This window comes from Pelecanus crispus, chromosome 8 (genome assembly GCF_030463565.1).
Source record: "Pelecanus crispus isolate bPelCri1 chromosome 8, bPelCri1.pri, whole genome shotgun sequence".
NCBI lineage: Eukaryota > Metazoa > Chordata > Aves > Pelecaniformes > Pelecanidae > Pelecanus > Pelecanus crispus.
Genome location: NC_134650.1, coordinates 26,911,983 through 26,934,055, shown reverse-complemented (window position 1 = coordinate 26,934,055; position 22,073 = coordinate 26,911,983). Strand labels below are relative to the sequence as shown.

At 42.2% G+C, this 22,073-nt stretch overlaps 1 protein-coding gene across 1 annotated transcript; it reads left to right on the top strand.

Annotated features, from left to right (window-relative positions):
• The first annotated feature begins 1,461 nt into the window (after positions 1 to 1,461).
• Positions 1,462 to 21,479, top strand: RFWD3 (ring finger and WD repeat domain 3). The gene is made up of 12 exons (XM_009483730.2): positions 1,462 to 1,847; positions 3,271 to 3,506; positions 5,279 to 5,361; positions 5,452 to 5,649; positions 7,881 to 7,972; positions 10,139 to 10,253; positions 15,347 to 15,575; positions 16,764 to 16,914; positions 19,170 to 19,346; positions 19,968 to 20,182; positions 20,432 to 20,649; positions 21,292 to 21,479. The coding sequence occupies exons 1-12, from the start codon at positions 1,462 to 1,464 to the stop codon at positions 21,433 to 21,435; spliced, it is 2,244 nt and encodes a 747-aa protein (XP_009482005.1). The 3' UTR covers positions 21,436 to 21,479.
• The last annotated feature ends 594 nt before the right edge of the window (positions 21,480 to 22,073 follow it).

The following is a 22,073-nucleotide window of genomic DNA, read 5'->3' as shown; positions in this document are numbered from 1 at the left end:
ATCATGAATGTGAGTTTAGTGCTAGAGAAGTAGTGCTTAATCGTTGAATGTTATTATATCTTGACTGTATGACTCTTCTGCTGGGAGGTGGCTCTTACCTATTTTTGGCCTAACGTGGCTGAATTGGTAATTAGGACAAGAATTATAAGGTGATTTGTAGGTTAGAACTTCTTAAAAGGTTTATAAAAATATGTGAGCATTAGTACATCCCCTTCTAGTAATTCTAGCATACGTTTTCTAGTTATTCTTTGTACTAAAAGAAGCCTTTGCTCTGTTTGCACAGAGTGCATTAGTGCCTAGCCTAATAAGTTTTGGTGTGTGCTTTGCGCTCTTCAGTAATGCTAAAGGTCTACAATTCCTAAGGTCTTTCGGGTTTATGATTGCCTAAGTATTTTCTGAGAATGTGAATGACCTTCAGCAGCTTGCAGAATTTAACCCACACACCTCCTCCAAAAAAGAACTATTTATTATTTTTTGGCACACTTATTTATTCAATTAATGAAATAATATTTAACTTTTCTGTGTTGTAAGACTACGTGTAGAACAGGGCGACTAAAGTGCTCTAATTTGGTGGCTGACAGCATAATAATTAGGAATGCACAGACTGTCTCTGTTTTTCTTCCAAACCAAAGGTGGTACTTCTGTTTAGGAGGTAAGCTGAAATCTTTATCCCAAAGATGTTTGCAGGACAACCATCCTTAAATAATAATATATGTGAGGTTTTACTGCAAATTTCCTGTTTATCTAGTCTCAGGCTGAATATGGATCCACAAATGCTGATGCTGTAAGTAACTCGCTACCTATAATGTCTCAGTTGTGGGTTCTGTTGTGATAGCCTTTCTGGGTTGGCATGGTGTTGGTGAATATAAAGTAACTGAAAGGCCTGTTAAGTGAGCTGTGGGAAAGGGTCACAGTGATCTGTTACCATAATGGAATTTTATTTGAAGAAACTTGAAAATAAACCCACCTTCTAAGAGCTATGCAATGGACAAAGGATGGCATTGTAGAACTTGTTTCTAGCTGTATGAGTGGGTGTTAGTGCAGTGCTGCTTACCACGGAGAATCTCTAGAATATTTCCAAACTCTGTTCTCCAAGAGCCACATGAATTTACTGGCAAGTAAATGATGCCAGCAAGAAATCCTTAACGTTCCATATTCATCCAAAGGCTTACTTAAGTTAATTTTGCAATGTGTCTTTGGTGCTAGCTGCTGTTGAGCCAAAGACTTCGAGTCCAGGACTCTGGCAGGGTGCTGCCTGCTATGCCAGCTCACATACCTGTATTGACTTGAGATGGTTTAGCTCTGTGCATGTCTAAGCCAAAAGCAGAAATTGTCTCTCAAGTCTGAATTCTAAAGGCTTTTGTAGTCACCAACTGCAGCACCTGATTCTTGGCCACTGTCAAGCTAGAAGCAGGGTGCAGACTTGCAAATACTAGTTGTTTTCTTCAACTCTTTGCAGAAATGGCTCAAGAAGAGATGGAAGTTGATCTCCAGCCAGCGGCTGGTTACTCGGTAGAGAACTTCAGGATGCTTCCCGCAGAGCACTCTGGTCACACAGCACTGTCGTCCCATGCTCCAGTGCTCAGTGAAGGAGGCGGCGGCAGCGTTACAGTTCTTCCTGCTGATGACGCTGTTGTCATACCAAATACTGGTGCAACAAGGGAAGCATCTGCTGAGCCTGACCCACAGTTGAGTCCTGCCTCCACTCTCAATGGACTGCAAAGGCTACGAGGAGCATTTGATCTGTATCAGCCATTGCCTGTGCCACAGGTCATGCAGCATCCGCGAGTGAGGAGAGCTCGCAGGCAACAGAGAATTGGTGGTTCCCAGAGGACTGTCAGTGTCAGGTAAACCAGAAATGAAACTGGGTCTGAAGTACACTCTTATCAAGTCTGGCATCAGTTTAAAACTGCCTTGCTTCCTGGCTTATAGAGCCCAGCTCAGTCCAGGTGTGTGGTTGTGGCCAAATTCTGAGCAGCTTACATACCGTTTAAGTTCAATAATGATACAGTGCTTTCTGATCTCTTCTGGCAGGATCTTTGCTCTTGTTAGGTGAATCCCCCTGTTTCTTATGTTGGCAGTGGTGGTGTTGACTTCTGAGCCCTTGTATGCTTTCCATCTTGCTTGCAGAGCTTCTCCTTGCACCGTTCCCTCTGCTCTGCCAGCTTCCTCTTGGTGCTCCCTGCAGCAGTGCTGACTCCTGGCAGTTCCAGCCAGCATTTAGCTCAAAGGAGCTTATGCTCTGTTTTGCACTTCACCTCTGATTTGGGGATTGCCTGATTAGGTTTTCTGGTGACAATTGCTGCAGAAACTTTCACAAACATGCAAACTAATATTTTTCTGTAGGGGTTTGTGGGTTTGGTGGTGGTGGGTTTGGTTTTTTTTTTGTTACCTCCAGGCAAAGAAAGTAAAAATTCTGTGTTTAATACCATTTGTGGTGGGTTTAAAGGGTGATGAGTGGGGATGCTCTCCAGCCAGAAAGAAATCCCAGTTTCTGGTTTGTTTGGGTTTTGTCTCATCTTTGTAACTTTTGTAAAAGCCAAGGGTGAAATTACAATTACCTGGAGCATTGCCTTTAAATTCAGTGAGATTAAGAACTCCTCTGCTCCCAGATGATTAAACATAACTGTACTGTTTGCCCTTGGATTGCATGTGAAGGTCACTGTAGTTCTTGGGGCTGGAAGGCAACCTGACAAGCTTCTGCTTTGAATCTGAAGGATAATTGAGATGATAGCTGAACTGATGTGGGGAGGGCGGGGGGGGGGTATGTGTTTCTATCCAGGGATGAAGTTCCAGTAGAAAATAAGAGGGAAAGCAGAAAGACTACGTACAAAGCAGTCAATGGAGTGAGACTCTGATACAAGCCTTGTGCATCTAATATTGCCAGTGGCTAAGGGAACCAGGTCTGAATTAGGGTTGGAGGTACCAATTAGGAGTTCCTTAGGCTATCAGTGAACAATACTCTTTTGCTTTTCTTCTCTCCAACCCCATTATCACCCCACCCCAATATCATTGTTGTAAGGAGAAGGAGATTTTCTCTGAGCAGAGCAAAATGCATGGTTGCTGTATGATAGCACTGATTGTTCATAAAGTGGGCAGTTGTATGAGATTGCTCCTCTTACCAGAGAAGGTCTGTCTTTAAACTTTGATACCTTCCTATTGCAGTCAGAGCCTAGGAATTCTGCTGCAGACAAGTGTGGAGAAACATGCCGAGTCTCTAGTTTACCTGAAATAACTGTGGCTTTTATTTCTTGCTTTTTCTGGACTTAGGACAGCATTGGACAGTTACTTTCAACTCAGCAGGACCCAAGAGCCAGCTACAGGACCAGTTCCACATCTGGAGCCCTTGCGTATTGCGAGGGATAGCCAGGAACACAGCTCAGATGAAACAGTAGAAGTGAGTGACTCTGACAGCAGCACTTCTGCTGAGGAGGAGGAAGCAGTGGAGGCTGCAGCACCGTTGTTGCCATCAGCCCAGGAGACACCTCCAGCAGCTAGCTCAGGAGGTTTGTGCTATATTTGAGCTGTGTAGAGACTTGTTTCTGAAACTCATCTTGCTGCTTCAAAACTCAGTGGGGAAATCCTTTTGAGCTTCACAACAGACGGTGCTAAGCTGTGTGCTATGCCCACAACTGACAGGAGCAGGTTGCTACCACAAGGCTTTCTGGCAAGCAGTTCCTGAGAGCAGTAGCAGCAATGGGTGATTGCTACTGTAATGTTAAATACCATCTTTTTGCTATTTGCAGGCTGCTGCTTGTAAATAATCCTGGAAATGCTCAGAATAACTTCAGATTTAAAGATTATTACTTAGCACACTTCCGCTGTTATATATTATTAAGGAGTATTATTGAAGACATCAAGTCACATCTCTGGACATCAGCAGTGCTTTCAGTTTTCAGAGAAGGATCTGATTCAGTATTTTTTTAATTATTTGCAATGTCAGTCTGCTTCAGTTTAGAGTTTTCCTTTCATTCCTGTAACAACTTGTAACACTTAGCTGAGGCTGTAGCGATACTTAGGACAGTGGGCTTTTTGTTTGTCTTTTTCTTTCCTCGGCTTTTTCTGGCTTGCAATCCGTTATCCATACTCATGTTCACAGGCTGTCACGCACTTCAGTGACATTGTATGGGATGAACAGACGCAGTTTATGTAAGAATGACAAATAGTTAACTTGCTATTCAAGGTTATTGATGCCCAGAGAATATGAGAACAAGATTTTTTTTTTAAACTGAATTCAGTCTCTAAGGAATGTCCTTATGTTTCACTCTCTGCCCTTAGGTTTGGTTTTGGTTGGTCAGCCCACTCTGACACCTTTTCTTGAGGGTACATCTATGACATGTCTTTTGAACAGAATCATTCTGCTTGCTCTGAGCTAGTCTTACACGTGACAGGAGCTCAAGCTGCTAAGTGCTGTCTAATATTGTGTGAACATATGCTCTCTGTTGGGTTTTCTGGAATCCCCTTGTCTTTTTTGCTTATATAAGCCACTGGTTCCTGTTTAGCCCTGAACCACAGAGGCTGAAAACTTTATTGATATTAGCCAGGGTTAGGTGATACCTCTCCACTGGATCAAGAATATCTGCCTCGAATACTAACCATGACTAGTAACTTTTGTTTTGTCAGGAGATGGGAGGAGACAGTGACTTCTGCTCCTTTTTTAGTATGCTAGTGGTAGTAATACAAACATAGCGTTTCTGTGTGCCCATGCTTCAACAGAAGGGCTAACAGAGGCCCACCACAAAAACATATGGCCCAGCAGAATTGATAGTTTGGGTAACTACCAGCTGGAAAACTGCTTAAGTCAGGGTGAATGGACAGATAGCATATGGTAAAGCTTTCTTGGCAATGAAATATGCATGCTTAGATCCTTTGGCAAAATAACTGCTGCATATTGGTGTCTGTTTCTCTCTGGGCATAATGATGCAGGGGTGTAACCTTACATCAGCCTAACTATAGACCTGTATGCAGATACGCTTGTTTCCAGGAGGTCAGAAAATCCTGATAACAGTGGTTGTCTTTAAGACCTCTCCTTTTTCACTTAAATTCTGCTGCTTTCTATAAATGAAAACATAAAGTTCTTTAGTGCTCTGTTGATGACTAGAAGTGCTTACACGCAGACTGCCTGACCTTCAGTACCCAGGATGCTGATCTGAAGATTTGTATGTAACGTGTGCTGTTGTTGCATTGCTTCCCTTATGCCCCGATGATTTCAGATCAAGTGGAGGAGAAATCTCTCCCCCTGTTATGTATCAGTTCATTTAAGCAGTGCTTTCTTTAGCTTCCAGTCAGGTCCAAGCAGAGCCATCTCAAGCTTCTGCAGAACATGGAAGTCATGAAGAGGCTGAAGTCCAGCAAGAGCAGGTAAGGTGACCTAAATGCTTTAGGAGACAGGGTAAATATGGTAAATGCTGCATTTGTCTAAAAAAAGTTGCATTTTTTTTTTAATCCTAGAGAACTCCACTAAAGAAACTGGAACCATCAGTTCCTGTTGCACCGCTGGATGAGGAGGAAGGGGATACCTGTGCAATCTGCTTTGAGCAGTGGACCAATGCAGGGGACCACCGTCTCTCAGCATTGCGGTGTGGGCACCTATTTGGTTACACATGCATTGAAAGGTGGCTAAAGGGACAGGCGGGGAAGTGCCCCCAGGTAAAATGGACATTTATGTGCACTGGAAAGGACTTGCTATCGGGTAATTTCTGCTGCAGGCATGAGCACCATAGCTATTGCAGCCACTTGCTGCATGAAGAATCCACCTTTGCCTGCTGTCAGAAATAACAAAAATCACCATTATTTTGATGTAACTAGGCCAAGAACAACTAGCACTGCTTTAAAGGGAGGATTCTGACTTGAATTTTTCTCCTGAAGTAGAGCATTTGTGAGTAGCAACTCAGAAGTTTGAGAATTCAAGTGCTAAATCTGTAATTGGTTTCAGAACACTGCACTGTGATCCTGGAGTGTGGGAATGGCAGACAGATTCATAGAAGCAATTAACTAGGCATAAAGAATATGTTATTGGACAAGAAATCTGTTTTGGAACTGTTTTCAGTCGGTTAATCTTCTGTTTTGAACTGCATCTGCTTTTGCAGTCTTTAAGCAGATCAGGTTGTTTAGGTAGCTTGCAGAGAGTGAACTGAGAAACTAGTTGCATCCTTTAATGTCCATTTGCAAGTGGTGGATCTGCTTTTTAAGGTGCTCTTTTCAGTTTTGTTTCCATGGGTAATACTGATTTCTTTTGATTAGGTCTACATTTCTCTGTGATGTGCTTCCATTCCTTATTCCTTTTCTCCGGAAAGGAATGTTGACAAAAAATAGGTCAGAGTACCTTGTAAATAGGATTCAGTTCTGCAGCTTTTTGAGTCGGTGGCTGGAAGCCCAGGATTTCTTTGGCTTTGTCATTTTGAGAGCTTCCATGGTTTTGCCTGACTTTGTGTAGGATTCCCTCCTCTCAACAAGAAACTTCCTGTTGATGTGCACTGTGATTAAACCTAAGGAATCACTGTTGCCATAGCAAAGTCCCAAACCTTACTTTTCTTATCCCTGTCAATTCTGTGTAAGCTTTTCTTCACCCACTCCAGGCCCAGACAGAATTCTCAGAGACCTTCCCAGCATCTTTGCTCTTTGGAATTTTGTGACTGCTTTCCTGTTGAACCCTAACAACTCGTAAGAGGTGCTTGCTCCCTCTTTTTCTTACAGTGATTACTGAATTACTGAAAACTTCTGGGAGAACTTCTTGCTCTGGAGAGAACCTTGCAGCTAAATCATCTTCCCTTCATTTTCAGTCACTGTCCTTTGAGGCTGGGCATTCTCTAACTGAATAGCACAGAGTTGCTGTGTGTAGCACTGTATACTAAGTGGCTTGAGTGCAAGTTACTGTGAAATTGCAGCATTTCTGATCCTGCCAGTGACAGCTACTGGCTGCCAGGAAAGCCCCTTACTGCTCTGCAAAGCAGTTCTTTATGAAGGGAGGGGTGGTTGTCTGATCTGAAACTGTTGCCTGCAATATCTTCATGCTACTAAATAATAGAGAAGTCCGCATTTTAAGCACACATAGTAATTTAATGTTCAGTGGAGGTTACTTGATCCACGTATTCACTACCTCTTTTCTGATCCACAAAGTATATTTGCAAAACAGTAAGCTTGCAGATGCCATAATTTCTTCCAAGTCCCAACTCAGGGAGGTATTATCCTTTCTTTTTAAGGTGAATCTAAAGTACTAAATGGGCACAGCCAGAGGTACAAAATTATTAAACTATCTGACTCCCCATGTTATCACTGAAGTCAGTGGGTTGTCTGTTTCATACTGACACTGGAATGTTTTTAAGGATTTGGGCCTATAGGATTTAATCAAAGGAATATAGTACGTAAATAACAGACTTGGGAGTATACTCAGTCGTTCCCAAATCCTTGTCTGTTGGCCAAGCAGCCAGTCTTGATGTTTTCAAAATAGAAGTTGAGCTGGTGTTTTGTTTTAGATATCTTCCCCCTGCCCTGGCCTTTGTCTGGGTGGGGTTTCTTTTGTTGGTTTATTTTGTTTGGTTGGTTGTTTTTTGTCCCTGGAACTTACCTGACCATGCTGCATTGCTGGTGCTTTAGCAGAGCAAATTTAGTGGGAAGCAAGGAGATGCATTATTAAAGGTGCAATAAGATACATGACCTAAACTGCTGTAGCCCCAGTTAGAGCTTTGGTGTCTGTATGAGGGAATGTCTTGCAGACATGCTGTGGTATGTTTGTGTTCTTCTGGACTTGTTTTCAAGCAGACAACCCCTCCCTTCAAAGCTGTAAGGATTTTTCAAAGTAATGCCTAGCAACTTGTAGGGATGCATAGTTTGGATAGTTAAATTCTTGCAGAAGAACTGAACTTGTCTTTTTATTTCAGTGCAATAAGAAAGCAAAACGTTCTGACATTGTGATCCTGTATGCTCGTACTTTGAAAACACTGGATACCAGTGAACAGGAACGCATGAAAAGGTATGGAGCCTCCATGTAAAGGTATGACCTCATTGACCGTGTGCCATTGAAAGCTGCAGTCTGGCTTCTACTTCTTGCTTTAATTTGCTGTGTTGTCTAAAGCAATTTGTGTATTCCCTTGTGGATTATCATGAGTATGGCTGACTTAACAAACCAAGGCCTTGCTGGGTCGCACATGTCTAACCTGGAAGGAGAATTTTCTTTTGGGACAAAATTCTTGAGTCTGCACTTTGTGGCATTGAAATAGCAAAAGTTATCTTGTGCTGTATCCTGAAATGTCATCATGGGAGAACATGCAGAGTTGTTGCCAAAAAGCCATATATTGCTAATTCATCATTAGATGAGAAAAGTGAGGCATAGTTAGAAATGCAAGGAGGGTGAATAGCTGACCTTTTGTGCCATCTTCTCTGCATGCATTAAACAGAATAATATCTTATATGAATCACTTCCCATCCTGCTTTGTCAAACTCTTCATGTAGCTTTACTTACAAAAGGTCAAGCATTACTATGACTCTACTTCCCCCTCCAACTTAAATGTAGGCGCTTTTTTTTCTGAAAAAAGGAAAAGCAGGTATGAAAATGGGGACTAATTTCTTTTCAGAAGATGCTGTCACAGATACTGTTCTGAAATTAAAAGGCTGCAGATATCTGAGTTCTGAATCTTGTAGTGAATAGAATTTAATTGGGGTCATCCTCACATGTCTCTAACTATACTGCTGTTCTTTCAATGCAGTCTTTCAACAGAAACCTCACTATCCTGGTAATTATTAATGAGAAATGATTGAGGAGTAACTGTCATGAAGGGAAAACATCTCTTCTGTCCAGATTGCCACTGCCTGATGGTGTTTGAACTATACCTTTGGAAGGATCACACTTTTACTGGATTGACACTGCAAAACAAATGATAAATAAGATTTTTTTTTTCAAAAGCACAGAAGGCATTTGGGTGTTTAAATCTTGTTATCTCTCATGGAGAGGTACTTTTCTAACTGCTGCTTGTGTCTCAATCTCGTTGCAGCCCTTCCCCACTTGCCCTACACCTCCTCTGCCTCCTGTTTTTGTTGGGAGACAGACAGCAATGACTGCCTGTCAGCCAGTTAAGTTGCTGGCACTGGCTGCTTTGTGGCACACAGCCACAAGTGGAGGACAAATGTAAACACTGATGCATGCATCAATATTGTTTGTGCATAGGCTTGAATTAGGTTTAAGATCATGGGGTTTTTTCCTCACATTCAAAAAAGCCAGCCTTCAGGCTCTGGGTACTTGTGTAAACAATGTGTTTCAGGTGGCTAAATAAAGCATTTCACCTGTTTCTTCTGCAGCAAAAAAATTGTGCGAAGACACTATAGGGAAATGCCAGAATTCTGTGCTTGGTAAACATGCGAGGGTAGGTCTGTGTATTTAGAAGGTACTTAGGCAAGCTAGATCTCCCTGCACCTGAACTACTGAAATAACTGGAATATTGCAGCTTTCAAAGTGCAGAATGCAGTGGTCAACATTATAGACCAAATGTGCAGATAATTTTAATACTGGTGATTCTTCCCCCTCTTAACTATTCCTTCATATGTAAAGCATATCTGAAAGAAAAATTGAAGTATATTATCAAAACTACTGCCTCTAAATTGTGTGCATGCACTTTTAGGCTCAAGGTGAGGTAGTAAGTATGGCTTCTATATGGACATTCACAGAGAATTTATGTATATCTGTCTATTTCTGATACAGCTGTATTTCCTGAAATACAAAATTAGTTACTGGTAGTAGAAACAAGCTTGCTTGTTTCAAAATAATACAACAATACTTGCTGTATTACTGACATGGTATATTACACGGACATCGATGGTATAGAATTTGCTAAACTGTTTCTGTAGAAAAAAAACCCTGATTTCTCTTTCATTCTTCTAAATTAGCACATTTGGTGAGGGTGAGGAGAAAGGCTGTTGTTTCTATGGAACAATACTTGAGTGAGTCATTTGGTACAATTGCATAAGCGAGAACATCTCAAAGTGAATGTGCTGGGTGAGTGTGGTACCAGATTTTCTGTTACATTTTAATTTACCTGAACAGGGCTTGTGTTGGGATGAATTCTGGGGGTAGGAGTAGACAGCCCAGAGAAGCATCCTAGTGTAATACCTAGTCCTAAGGATTGCTTTTCTCTCGTTCCTCCAGCTCTTTAGAAAAGGAGCAGATGTTACGGAGACAGGCAGAGCTGGAATCTGCACAGAGCCGTCTCCAGTTGCAGGTTTTGACAGATGAATGCAGCAAACTCCGCAAGCAAGTTCAGGTGAGTCTCACACTACTAATACACAGAGGATTCCCTTTCTCTTCAGCCTGTCTTTTGCATGTTCCCTTAGAGGAGAGAAGACAAGCTTCCAGTTTTAATAAGTGGCAAGATTTAGTATACTCAATTGGTGAATCCATCAGGAGTATCCTAAACATCCCAGGCTGGCATATTCATGTATACTACCTAACACTGCTGCTTCTTTTTTTTCTTTTTCTATTTTGTGTGTGTGTATCTAAGACTTAATCAAAGTTGCAAGTACGGCTTAGCAGTAGAGTTTTTTGGCTGTTGATGTTGCAGGTTCCTCCTCGGGTTTTGTGGTGCCTGGAAAGGCCTGGCGATACAGCACCAAACTTATTCTCCTCATCTCTCTTAGCTACATCAAAATAAGCTTTGAAAATCTCTACTAGTAATAATAAGTCCCAGTACAGGTTTACTGTTAGTCAAGAGCCTTTGAGAACTAGTTTGTGAAGAGGTATGGCTATTTGCAAAAAGAAAAGAAAAAAAAAAAAAAAAAAACCAAGAAACCCTAATTTTTTTGTGAAGGTCAGTCAGCATTCTGCTTAAGCACCTTCTGGTACCATGAGACCTGTCCTGTCAATAGGGTAGGCTGTATGCATGGGCTGAACAGCTGCTAAGAGGCACCTCTGTCCCCTTAGAATACAAATTACTGAAAATAAATGACTGGTTGCTAAATCACTGCTTCTTGTCTGGCTCATGCAATACTGTAGTGTTTTGTAACCCATCACAGCTGCTTTTGCAGGATTCCTATAAATTGTGGACTTAACTCACAGTTGGAAGCACCAGTAATCTGGCATGTTGCACCAATGCGAGGTTTTCCAATAGCCTGTTTTACAGCCAGTTTGCTACTTTTTTGTTGTATGAAGTAGATTATATCTCATCTCTCACTGTCTAGTAACTCGCTTAATTTTCTGCTTTTCTCTACTTCTGGATTTTTTTTATAGCCTTGGCTATTCATGTCTGTACATTAAGCAACATTCTCTTTGCTGAAGTCTTCCTGTGTGATGTAAGATAAGGCTTCATAAATTGCTTGCCTAAATTCTTGCATGAAGCTGTACACTCATCAGAGCTAATAAGAAAATTGGTCCACTTTCACATTTTTCTTTAGAAAAATGTGAATAAGATAAAACTGCACGTCCATAATGTCTTCCTGCAGTTCTGGTGTTAAATGATAGAGTATCCAGTCTAACTGAATTGAAGTTGCGTGTTACAAAGATTAAGTACCCTGTGTTCTTTAAGCTCTGTTTCAGTATTTATACTGCATTCATCACTGTCCTGTAGTGGTTAATGTGAATGCTGGAAGCAATTTTAAGGTGCTTGTTTATACTATGAATAAACTGAAAGTAAAACAATTTGCTGGGGAGCAGAAAATCAGCACGAAGTCTGGAATAAGTCTAAGTTGTTTGATTGTATTTTGAGCATGTGTCTAATGAGTTCCTTCTCTTATGAGAGGTCATCTAGTAAAGCAACTACTTGCATAGAATCGTTTAGGTTGGAAGGGACCCTAGTTGAGTAACTTCAGTGCTGGGTTGGGTTCCTCAGGGCACTGTCACGCCAGGTGTTGAGTGTATGCAAGCAGATCACACAGCCTCTCTGGACATCTCATTGACCATCCTCATTGAGCAATCTTTTTTCCTAACATCTAATCTGAATTTGCCTTGTTACATCTTGAGTCTGTTGCCCTGGTCCTTTCAGCAAGCAATGTTACTGATGGCACCAGAAAACGTGTTTAATTGGCAATCAAAGTTGTAAGTCAATATAGAAAACAAAGTGCTGTAGGATTACAAAAGAAATGCGTGAAGTGTCCATATGCTCAGGGAGACATTCAGTATGGCAAAGTTCAGTTGCACAGAACTTTATTGAAATAGTTATGATGTTCATTGGTTGCATACGAACCTTGGTGTCTGAAGTCTTACAGAAAGCAAATACCATCGGTTTCCCCCCAAAAGTCATTATGTGAACCCTTTTTTGTTTCTAAGTGCTTGAGAGCTGTGCCTCATCAGCAGTCATGTCAGTAGTTATGACCTTTTTTAGGTTTGTATGCATTTTTCCCTACTTTTGTCCATTGTACTTTGTTATTGAAATATTTAAGGTGATTGAGGCTAGAAAAGGGATGTTTTTTTAAGACTTTAGCTATATGAAAATATATGCGGAAAGGAAGTTGAGGGCAGAGAGGGTAGGTAGCTAACTAAAACTCTGGAAGAAAGCTCTCAACAGTGGTGTTTCTACATGTAAACCCTGCAGCATGTGCTGTGCTGAGCTATATGCTGCACACTGCATGGCAGGTTCAGACTTGCATTTTGGAAGCAGTGCTACTGAAGCTTTACTTTTGCCTGAAGCTTTTCCTTTGTGAGCACAAAGAACTTGGGAATCAAACATGAGCTACTGCAGCACTCTTTCTGAATCTGCCAAAATTTTCAATAAAAGTTGGCTAACAATAAGCAAACCATGTCTGCCTTCTGACATTGATACCACTGATCAACTGGGGTAGGAGATTCATTTTTGCAAGTGGGAAACGGTAGCTCTGTTTGCATATGGAGCAGTAAAGGGAGGACTGGCAGGGAAATGACAGGAGATTGCATGCTGCTGTAGAGAAGAAAGCAAGTGTAATTGTGAGCCTTGCAGAGGTCAGTTTATACTGCTCAATGTATTGGAAAAGCTTTTTTAAATAGGATTTTCAGAGCATCCAAAAACAATTGGATGGCAGAATATCAATAAAAATTTGTGAAACTAACACCTTTAGAAAAATTTTAGGTTAATGGTTTTATTGCGTAAAAGTCTTTCATCTTTGTGTTCACCCCCAGTTGATGTCTGGGGAAGATCTAGAAGAAGTAAGTAAAACCTGGTATTTCATTCAGCTGTTATAGTGAAGCCAATTAAATAATGCTCTGTGTCCCTTTGACTGAATTTGAACCTGAACCAAAGGAAGGTGGAATGCCTGTAGTGCTGCACCGTAGCCTGAGGTTGTACAGTCGTGTTTATTAAATGCAAGGCTGAGGCTGTGTAGTGCAAGACAGCAGGTATGACTTCTGTGGGAGCACAGCCAGCGAGTGACAGTCATCTGATAACTGCCTTTGTCTTTAAAGCTTCATATCGGCTATTAAGACTGTATACTAATACTCAAAAGAAAACTGTTCTGAAATTCTTGTAGCTGGTGGCTTTCCTTTCCTATTCATTGTGCTCTCCTGCTTCTACTTCTCATGCATACTCCTCAGGAACACTTCTGTATAGCCTCTTCTTTCCCCAACCTACGTGACTGTGTGTGTTCATCACTACAATGGCACGCTGAAATCTAGGAGGCAGTCATAGTGTGTGCAGAGAGACAAGTGTGCCCTTGAGGCCCTGAGTCAACACCAGGCATCAGGAAAAGTCTGCAGACATCTTAAAGGAAGGTATAGGCTTACGCTACCAGAAGAGTGTTCTTTTGAGCACAATTAGTGGAATTTGTTCTGCAGTGCAACATTTTTAATCACCTTGGTAATGTGTCTCCAGTAAGACTTCTTGATTCTGCTGGGTTTGTCCATTGTGTTTAAATGTAAACATTGTACGACTAATCCTTGTGGTTTTAATTGCCTGGTTTCCTTTTTAATAACTTGTGTAAAAGTTGAATGTTGAGTGCAGGTGACAAGGAGAGTTTCATAAACTCCCCAGATCAACAAATAATTTTAACTTCTTCTGACCCTCAGTGGTGGTGGTATCCTCCTGCCTTTTAGAAATAATGAGTTTATTAAATCTTTGATTAAAAGTAACTTTCTTCTAGGTTACCTGTGTTTTCACTGACCGCTTACTCTAAGCCCAAAGCTATAGCTTCCATCATAAGCATCCTGGCACCCCCCACACCTCTTCTTCCTCCCCAGGTTGTTTGGTCTTTGCTTGCTCCAATGGGATCGTCTTGAGTCTTCAGCTTCGATTTTTATTCCCTTGGTGAATTTGCAATGAGCTTGATGCAAAACAGATCAGACCTCTGTAAAATACCAGAACTATTCTCCTCTTGAGTGGTTTCCAAAAGTTATAGGTCTTGATGATAACTATTAATGTAGAGCTTGATCTTTGATCTTGCCTCTGAGAACTGCTGCCTTTGCTTAGATGTGAGTTAAATAGTAGTGGCTAGTTCAATACTGAAGCTAGCTTGCAATCTACTAATACATTCATAATATCACTCTTGTGGCCCTTGATTGTTTAAAAATTACATAGTATTTGAAGCATAATCTATGTTGCTCAGACAACAGAAAGCAAGTAGCAATTTTCTTAATATATACATTCCCTCTAATATCCCTGGGGTTCTGTACTGCCTGTTTTTGCCCTTGGATTACAAGAAGTTGGTCAACATGCTTTTTTGGGGGGCATTTTTAGTAGACTCACAATATGCCAGTGCATACCCACCTCACCCCTGATGATCTCTGTGGAAAGAGGAATTCTAGGAATACCTTGTTGCTGACGGAAGCTGTCCTTGGCTGTGTCTCTGCTGAGCATCCTTGAGCATTCATCAGTTGAGGTGGAGGAAGAGGGGGGAGGAGGTAGCGGAAAATAGGGCTGGTGCTCTTGAGAGTTGTGTTGTTCCTGGAATTTGCTGCCCAGGGTTTACAAGAACAGAGTCATCTTCATTAAATAGACTGACTTGTTTCCTGCAATGCCCGTTATGTTGAAATTCGGGCTTTTTTTTTTTATGGGGTATTCTGGAAATTCTGGAAAATGGTTCTAATTGACTTTCGCTTGTGGTTTAGCTGCATGTAATACTTGGCAGTTCATTCTTTTCTAAACAGCATTGATCTGGTAATAATTGTTACTGGCTTTTATGTGTTGTCCAAGAGTCCTCTCTCACAGGGTCTAATACATACAATAACAGACTTTGAGTACATTCTGCCAGAACTTGCATAGCATTTTGAATGCTTTTGTTGCTCACTGTCATAGCAAGTGGACTTGGAAATCCAGCATTTCAGGAACAGCATGAAAATTGGACCATATTCTCCCTCCTTTATCTGAGAACAAGTACAGTTGGAGCATCTGGAACAGATAGCATGGTAGGTTACATCACCGGTGACGCATTAAAGCTCTTTGGGTATCTTTCTTTGCAGGAGCTGAAGGCTCTGGTGGCTCAGCACAATGTGAATGCTTCTCAGCAACCTGGCAGTTCCCGTGCCCGCCTCCCAGGCAGCCTTCCCTCCAGCCAAAGCCAGCGCAAGTACCACTTGGAAAAGGTTTTTGTGGTGTCTCAGACTGGGAACTGCAGGGTAATGGCATACTGTGACTCACTGAGTTGTCTCGTGGTATCACAGCCTTCTCCACAGTCTACTTTTATTCCTGGTAAGTCAAGATTTGGGGGTTCATAGGTGAAAGTTACATGTGTGTTCTACTTGCTCCCTGCTCCCCCCCTTCTCCTTGCTTGACCTTCGCATGTGCCTTGTAAACTGGGAATACTCATAAGACTCCCTGTAGTTCATCTGGCCCCTGCATTGGTAATGAGTGCCTAGTGAAGTAGCTTGTTTCCCCCATCACTTCTGTGGCAGAATCCTAGCAGAGGGTCTCTGGCTCTTCTGCTGAAGTGCCACATCCACAAGAAGGTAAAAAGTATGTCTGGTACTCCTTGCAGAGGTGGGCCTTCTAAAAGAAGGGGCCAGCGCACTAGGGCATGTGGAGAAACTTCCAGTGCTTGAGTGAGAAACATTGCTCCCCAAATTGTAGGTGGATTGATCCACATGCAGCTGATTTGTTAATACTTTTTTAAAAAAGAAAAGAAAAACTAAAAGCAAAAAACTTTTAATATGAATTATAGGAGCACTGTTTCCCAGTGAGGAAATAGGAAGCCAAGGAGTCATGGGCAGCCCTGTTTCTGTCAGTTATGGCCAGGAGCAAGTGACCTGACATCTGGACCAGCGCCAACTTGCTTTTTCAGTGAAATGGATGTAGCATTAGGAGTCTGAGAGAGTTTATTTGCAAAGTACTTCAATGCTTTTTGAACGATGAAACTTACTTTATTTGGTTAATCATCTGGAGATTAATATGCCTTATCTAGGCATAACAAAATTACTTTCTGCGTTCAACTAACCTTATTTTTCTGGCTTTTGGAGCCAGGGAATGCATCTGAATGGAGGCTTTGTGGTGACTTGCAGCACACAGGTTAAGTTAAGCTGTAAGCATTCTTTGCAGTGACACTTCTTGTCTTAAATAGCCATGTAATCCTACTGTGTGTGTGTTTTATCTAGGCAAGAATGTCTTCGAAGAAACTGGCTAAAGAGCAGCAGGCTCTTGTAACAAGAATTGTAACACTGATATTGAGTTAGTTCTTGCTGGGTGGGATCCTTAGGGATTTAGCCCTGTTGCCATTTGAGCTAAAGCATGATTTGTGGCAGTTCTTATACAGAACAGCAAATAACTCTTATGTGTTCATCCTACCACAGGCTTCAGTACCGACATTGCAGTTCTGGCATAGAATTGCTAGTTGTACACATATGCTGCTTCACTATAACCTGCTTTATCCTTCTTCTGTGACAGGTTGTGGTGTTAAGATGATGAGCGTGGCCAACCTGAAGAGCAGTCAGTACATCCCCATCCATAGTAAACAGATTCGGGGACTGGCTTTCGGCAGTCGAGCAGATGGCTTGCTGCTGTCTGCTGCTCTGGACAACACTCTTAAACTTACCAGGTGAGCCCTGCTGGGAGGACCAACCTGTCCCAGCAGAGTTTTGCTGTGTGCAAGAGACTGGATTGGATTTTGTTCAGTCTCGCTCTAAATGTCTTGCAGCACTTGTTATTCTGCTTTCCAAAAGATGCTGCTAAGATGAGACCAGGTCTGCATATATTCCTCCTGAATGTGGGAACTAACAGAGAGAAAGACTTGTTCTCATTTTCAGGTCCTTTACATGGAGGTGTTATGGAGCTACCTATCTCTGACAACTTTCCTGTGGAGAATTCAGTAGAAAACAAGTAATTCAACATGGATTGGCCAAGTTGTGTTGAGAAAGAATGTAGTATGATGTATAAATGTGAAAGTTACTGACTGCTTGGTTTTCTGTTACTACAGGGAAGACTTGGAGCATGGAAACTTTTATGGCCTAAAACAGAAACAAGGGGTATTTAGGTTGGGCGCTTTCTTCCCTGCATTAACATTGGCTTCTCTGACTTTAAACTTCTTGCAGAGCATGGAATTCATCTGGGATATGAAATGCGTAGGCAGCACTGAGCACATGCTAGAGGAACACAGGTTCTCTAGAGCTAGCAGCGACTTAAAGCAGCAGCTTGGAGGCTAATTATGCAGAGGCTGAGATAAAAATGTGTCCAGTCCTTGTAGAATTTACAGCCTATGAGTGTATTTTCTTGCTACTCTGTGTTGCTTTTCAATCTTAAGCTCCAGCTGCTTCAAAACTTTGCTGGCTGATTGATTCTTACTGAGTTATATTAACATCTTTATGCACATCTGTCTGTCAGTTAGTATAGGGTTAGGCAGGATATGTTTGTCATGTGACTGATTAGTCCCAGTTCTTTCCCATGAGTGAAGCAATGAAGAGAATTTAATCCTGCAACAAAAATGTAAAGAATGTTGCTTTCCTGTTACCATGTTGAAATGTTTGCTAGACTAGTTAAAAGTAAACAAAACTGTCTGATGCCGAAGTCAGCATGTCAGATTTCTAACTGATGAGGTTGATATTTTTTTCATGGTTTAATCTGGAGAGTGGCTTCTCATCGCAGAATCTGCTCAGACACTTGACTTCCATATCTGCCTGGCTGGCTGCATTGGAACTTGTGATCCTGTTGCCTTTGTGCTTGATCCCAGAATGTCTGGCAGTTAAGTGCTTGCTTCAGCAGCATCTTCATACTTCTTTCAGTCTCCCTGTGAAAGAAGAGTCCCTCTTTAGTTATATCTTTCTTCTCTAGTTACTGATTTCATAGTCATCCTACCAAAAGGAATTATCCAAGATGTCCTTAAGTCTCCTGTTCTGGCTTGCAAGTGTTTAAAATAGGACTATGACTTTGGGTTTGTGGTTTGGTTTGGTGGTGGTGGGTGTGTGTGTCCGCCCCCCCCATTTGTTTTTAACCAGTCACTGTTTTGATATCAAACTCCCTGTTAGTTTTCCCCAGCCAGGTTTGTCTTTGTGGTTGTTCCCCTTATACTTACCTGGGAGCAATTACTTGCTTCTCTGGAGTTCTTCTGAGCATAATCACCTTCACCAGGGAGAAGCCCATGTGTTGTAAAAGATATCCAGAGTTACTTTGATATGTGCTGTCTTCTGTCTCCTGCTGTTCTCAATGTGCTGAGCCTATGTTGACAAATATGTTCTCATCTGACACCAACTTCATCTGCTATTTGGGGTTGCACCCCTCTGTCTACTCCCCTCTTCTTCCTTCCACAAATTGAGTTTCTAAGGAATTAACACTATAAATGTGCTTTTAACTGTCTTTACTCCACTCACTATCTCACTCTTGCTTAAACTGGATTCTTTTGAGGCATAAGCACTGTTCCTCTCATGTAAAAAGAGGGAAATAATTAATAAGAGATGTAATCTGAAGAGATGAGCCCTGTGATCTCCGGAATATGCGATATTATGGGATTATACTAGAGTCACTTCTCCTAATTGTTTCCAGAAAAGTAACAGCTTTCTCTTTCCAGTAAGGCAGCTGAGTCCCTGCTCTGAGGTTTCCTTTTCCAGTCTCCAAAGATCAATCTGGAAAAAGAAGCATTGGCCTGGAAGAATTATAAATCACTTGACAATATCCAAGTGATTATTCTGTCTAGATTTTCCAGTTTCATGTCTGGAGTAAAGGAGGAGTTAATTCAAAATTCAGTTGAGAGATGCATCTGTCTAAAGACTTTAAAAAGCTAGATTTGCTTACCTTAATTATGCCATTTTCTCATCAGTAGATGCTTGTGCAACGGGCCAATGCTTTGCTCTTCTTCTGCAGCTTGGCAACAAATACTGTAGTGCAGACATACAATGCTGGCCGTCCTGTCTGGAGCTGCTGCTGGTGCCTCGATGATACAAACTACATCTATGCTGGATTGGTCAATGGCTCTATCATGATATATGATTTGAGAGACACGAACTCCCATGTCCAGGAACTAGTTCCTCAGAAGTCAAGGTATGGCATAAGGGTTTTTCATTCCTCTCAACTTCGCTAATATACATTAAGCTAAACACTGCTTCTTCCATAAATCACAGGCAATTGTAATAGTTTAAATTGTTTTATGTGAATCTCTTTTTCAAAAATTCAAATTTAGCACAGACATGAGAAGTCTCACATAAGGCTGCATGGTATATGTATAACTTAATATGAGTGCTTGGCACCTGCATCTTTTTAAGGCACACAGTCATCAGAAATGGACCCACTGGTGCAGCCTAAGCAGGAGAACTGGATTTGTTTTGGAGCTGGGTTTAGTATTTGATTTGTCCTTTTCCAAATTACAAAGAGGTGCAAGATGCTGGTACTTCAATCTCTTCTACTCAGGGAAACAAATGCTGATTTACACGCATCTGATGTGTGCTGTCTGATGCTTCTTTAAAACATAAAGCTCAGTATTTAAATTGAATTTCATTTATCCTTGACAAACCCATTGGGGTTCTTGCTTGAAGAACCATTTTCTAGCCTGCTTAGGCCCTTTCTTTGAAATGTGGTTGGAGAGACTGGAGATCTGAAGTGGTGAGGCAGAACACCAGCATGGCTGCAGCTGGCAGCACTGACTCTGGCCAATCACACTTTCAGGTGCCCCATGGTATCGCTGTCCTATCTGCCGCGGATGGCTTCAGCATCACTGCCTTACGGTGGAATATTAGCTGGGACCTTGGAAGGAGCCTGCTTTTGGGAACGGAAAGCTGGCAACTCCTACCGGCCTCATCACCTGCCACTGGAACCTGGAGGATGCATCGATATTCAAACAGAGATCAGCACACGGCACTGCCTCGCGACATACAGGCCTAGTACGTATTGGCGTGCATCTGCAATACGCTTTTCATTGCCATTCTGAGTTCAACAGCAGCTTTGGTGCTGAGGAGGTGACAGCAGAAATGTACCTGCCCTAGCCAGAGCAATGAGAATCTGCACATAGATAAGAACTGGGTGAGGGCAAAAGGAGGCAGCTGCAGGGTGGTGTTGCTTGTAGTCCTAAAGTTAAAACTTGTCTGCAATTAAATTTTCCAAAGGTTACCTTTCTTATTTCTGCCACGCAGGTAAAAATAACCCATGTGTGCGTTGTGTGATGATGGAACTGACTTGCAGCCCACTGACAGAGGCATCTGAAGATGTGGTGTGTTCTTCTAACCCAGTTCAGACTTTCAGTGCTGGGCCCACCTGCAAGTTGCTGACCAAGAATGCCATTTTTCAGAGCCCAGAGGAGGATGGCAGCGTCTTTGTGTGTGCTGGTGATGAGGCATCTAATTCTGCCCTGGTATCTCTCATTCCTTCTGTTGTGGTGGAGGGTTTTATTGCAATTCTTGAGAGAAGCCTTATCAGTTAGAGCATCGATGTGTTTTGGTGGGAATTGTCCTGTCATGCACGTTACCCTGTGCAGGTTGGTCTGTTGTACTTGCTATAGCAGGTGTAACTTTCCGATAGCATGGGACACTCAATACTAGCCAAGGCCTGTGGTGCCCATCCATCAAAAGGAATGTAGACATCTGTTGTCCACTGGAGGAATGCAGTTGGGCACACTGGCACAACTGGGTGCTGTTAACTGGTGTAACAGGGACTTGGTGGGATAGCTAATGTGGTAAGTGCTGTGAGGGTTGGACGCAGGCTCTTTAGGAATGACAGGGAAGATGAGGAGAAAGGTTGCCCTTTGTATGAAAAAGCAGCTCAGATGCAGAAGATGAACAACAGGCTGCAAGAGAGCTCCTAAGTCAGGGTCAGAGGAGAGGGCGGTCTGAGTAACATTGTGCTGTGAGTCTGTTAAAGACCATCCAAGCAGGGTGTGAAAGTAGAGAAAGGGTCCTGTAAGTAACTCGAGGAATGTCTTTTCTCTAGAGAGAGGAAGCTTTCTTTTGGATGGGAGGGGACAATCCTGCAACCTTTGACCTTCTCTGTCCCACAGCTATGGGATGCTGGAAGTGGCTCCTTGCTGCAGAAGCTGCAGGCTGACCTGCCTGTGCTGGATATCTGCCCCTTGGAAGTGAACCAAACCCACCTCCTGGCTACTCTGACTGAGAAGACAGTGAAGATCTACAAGTGGCAGTGAGAGCTGTCCCTGCCACACCTGCCACAGAGAGGCTTTCCAAATATGCTGCTGACTAACCCTACACAACCACTCAGTCCCAGACTCTGCTGTCCTGCACGTGCTGCTTACAGGAGACAGGAACCACTACAGCACCTTTCTGGCAGTAGGCAGGAACTGGGATGTGCTGGTGCCTGAAGCAATTACCTTCTTCCTCCATCTTCCTTTTTAGGTCTGCCCTTATTTCTTCTTTGGTCAATTTTCTTCAGTCAAACTCCGCAAGCTGCCTCAGCACAGCAGTAATTCTTGGACTGTCTCCAGCATGTGTTGCTGTACTTTTTTCCAATGTGAATACAGCACAGGGACTTGCAAATCTCTTCTATGAATGAACAAAATAAGATGAACTTGAAGACCTAAGACTCTCACTGCACTTACTTGTGAAGTCCTGCTGTGATTACTGGGTGATGAAAAGGTGGCCATATTGGCATCTTGCTAGCATTGCTGATGCTCAGTGTAAAAGCAAGTTCACTGCTTTAGGGAACATGCTCCCATGTTCTTTTGAAGGTCTAGGGTCAGTTGGCAGTTATTCCCTGATGAGAACAGACCCTGTTTTGTGGCCATGGAGAGAACAGGCTTGGAAAATCTACAGAGAACCTTTTACT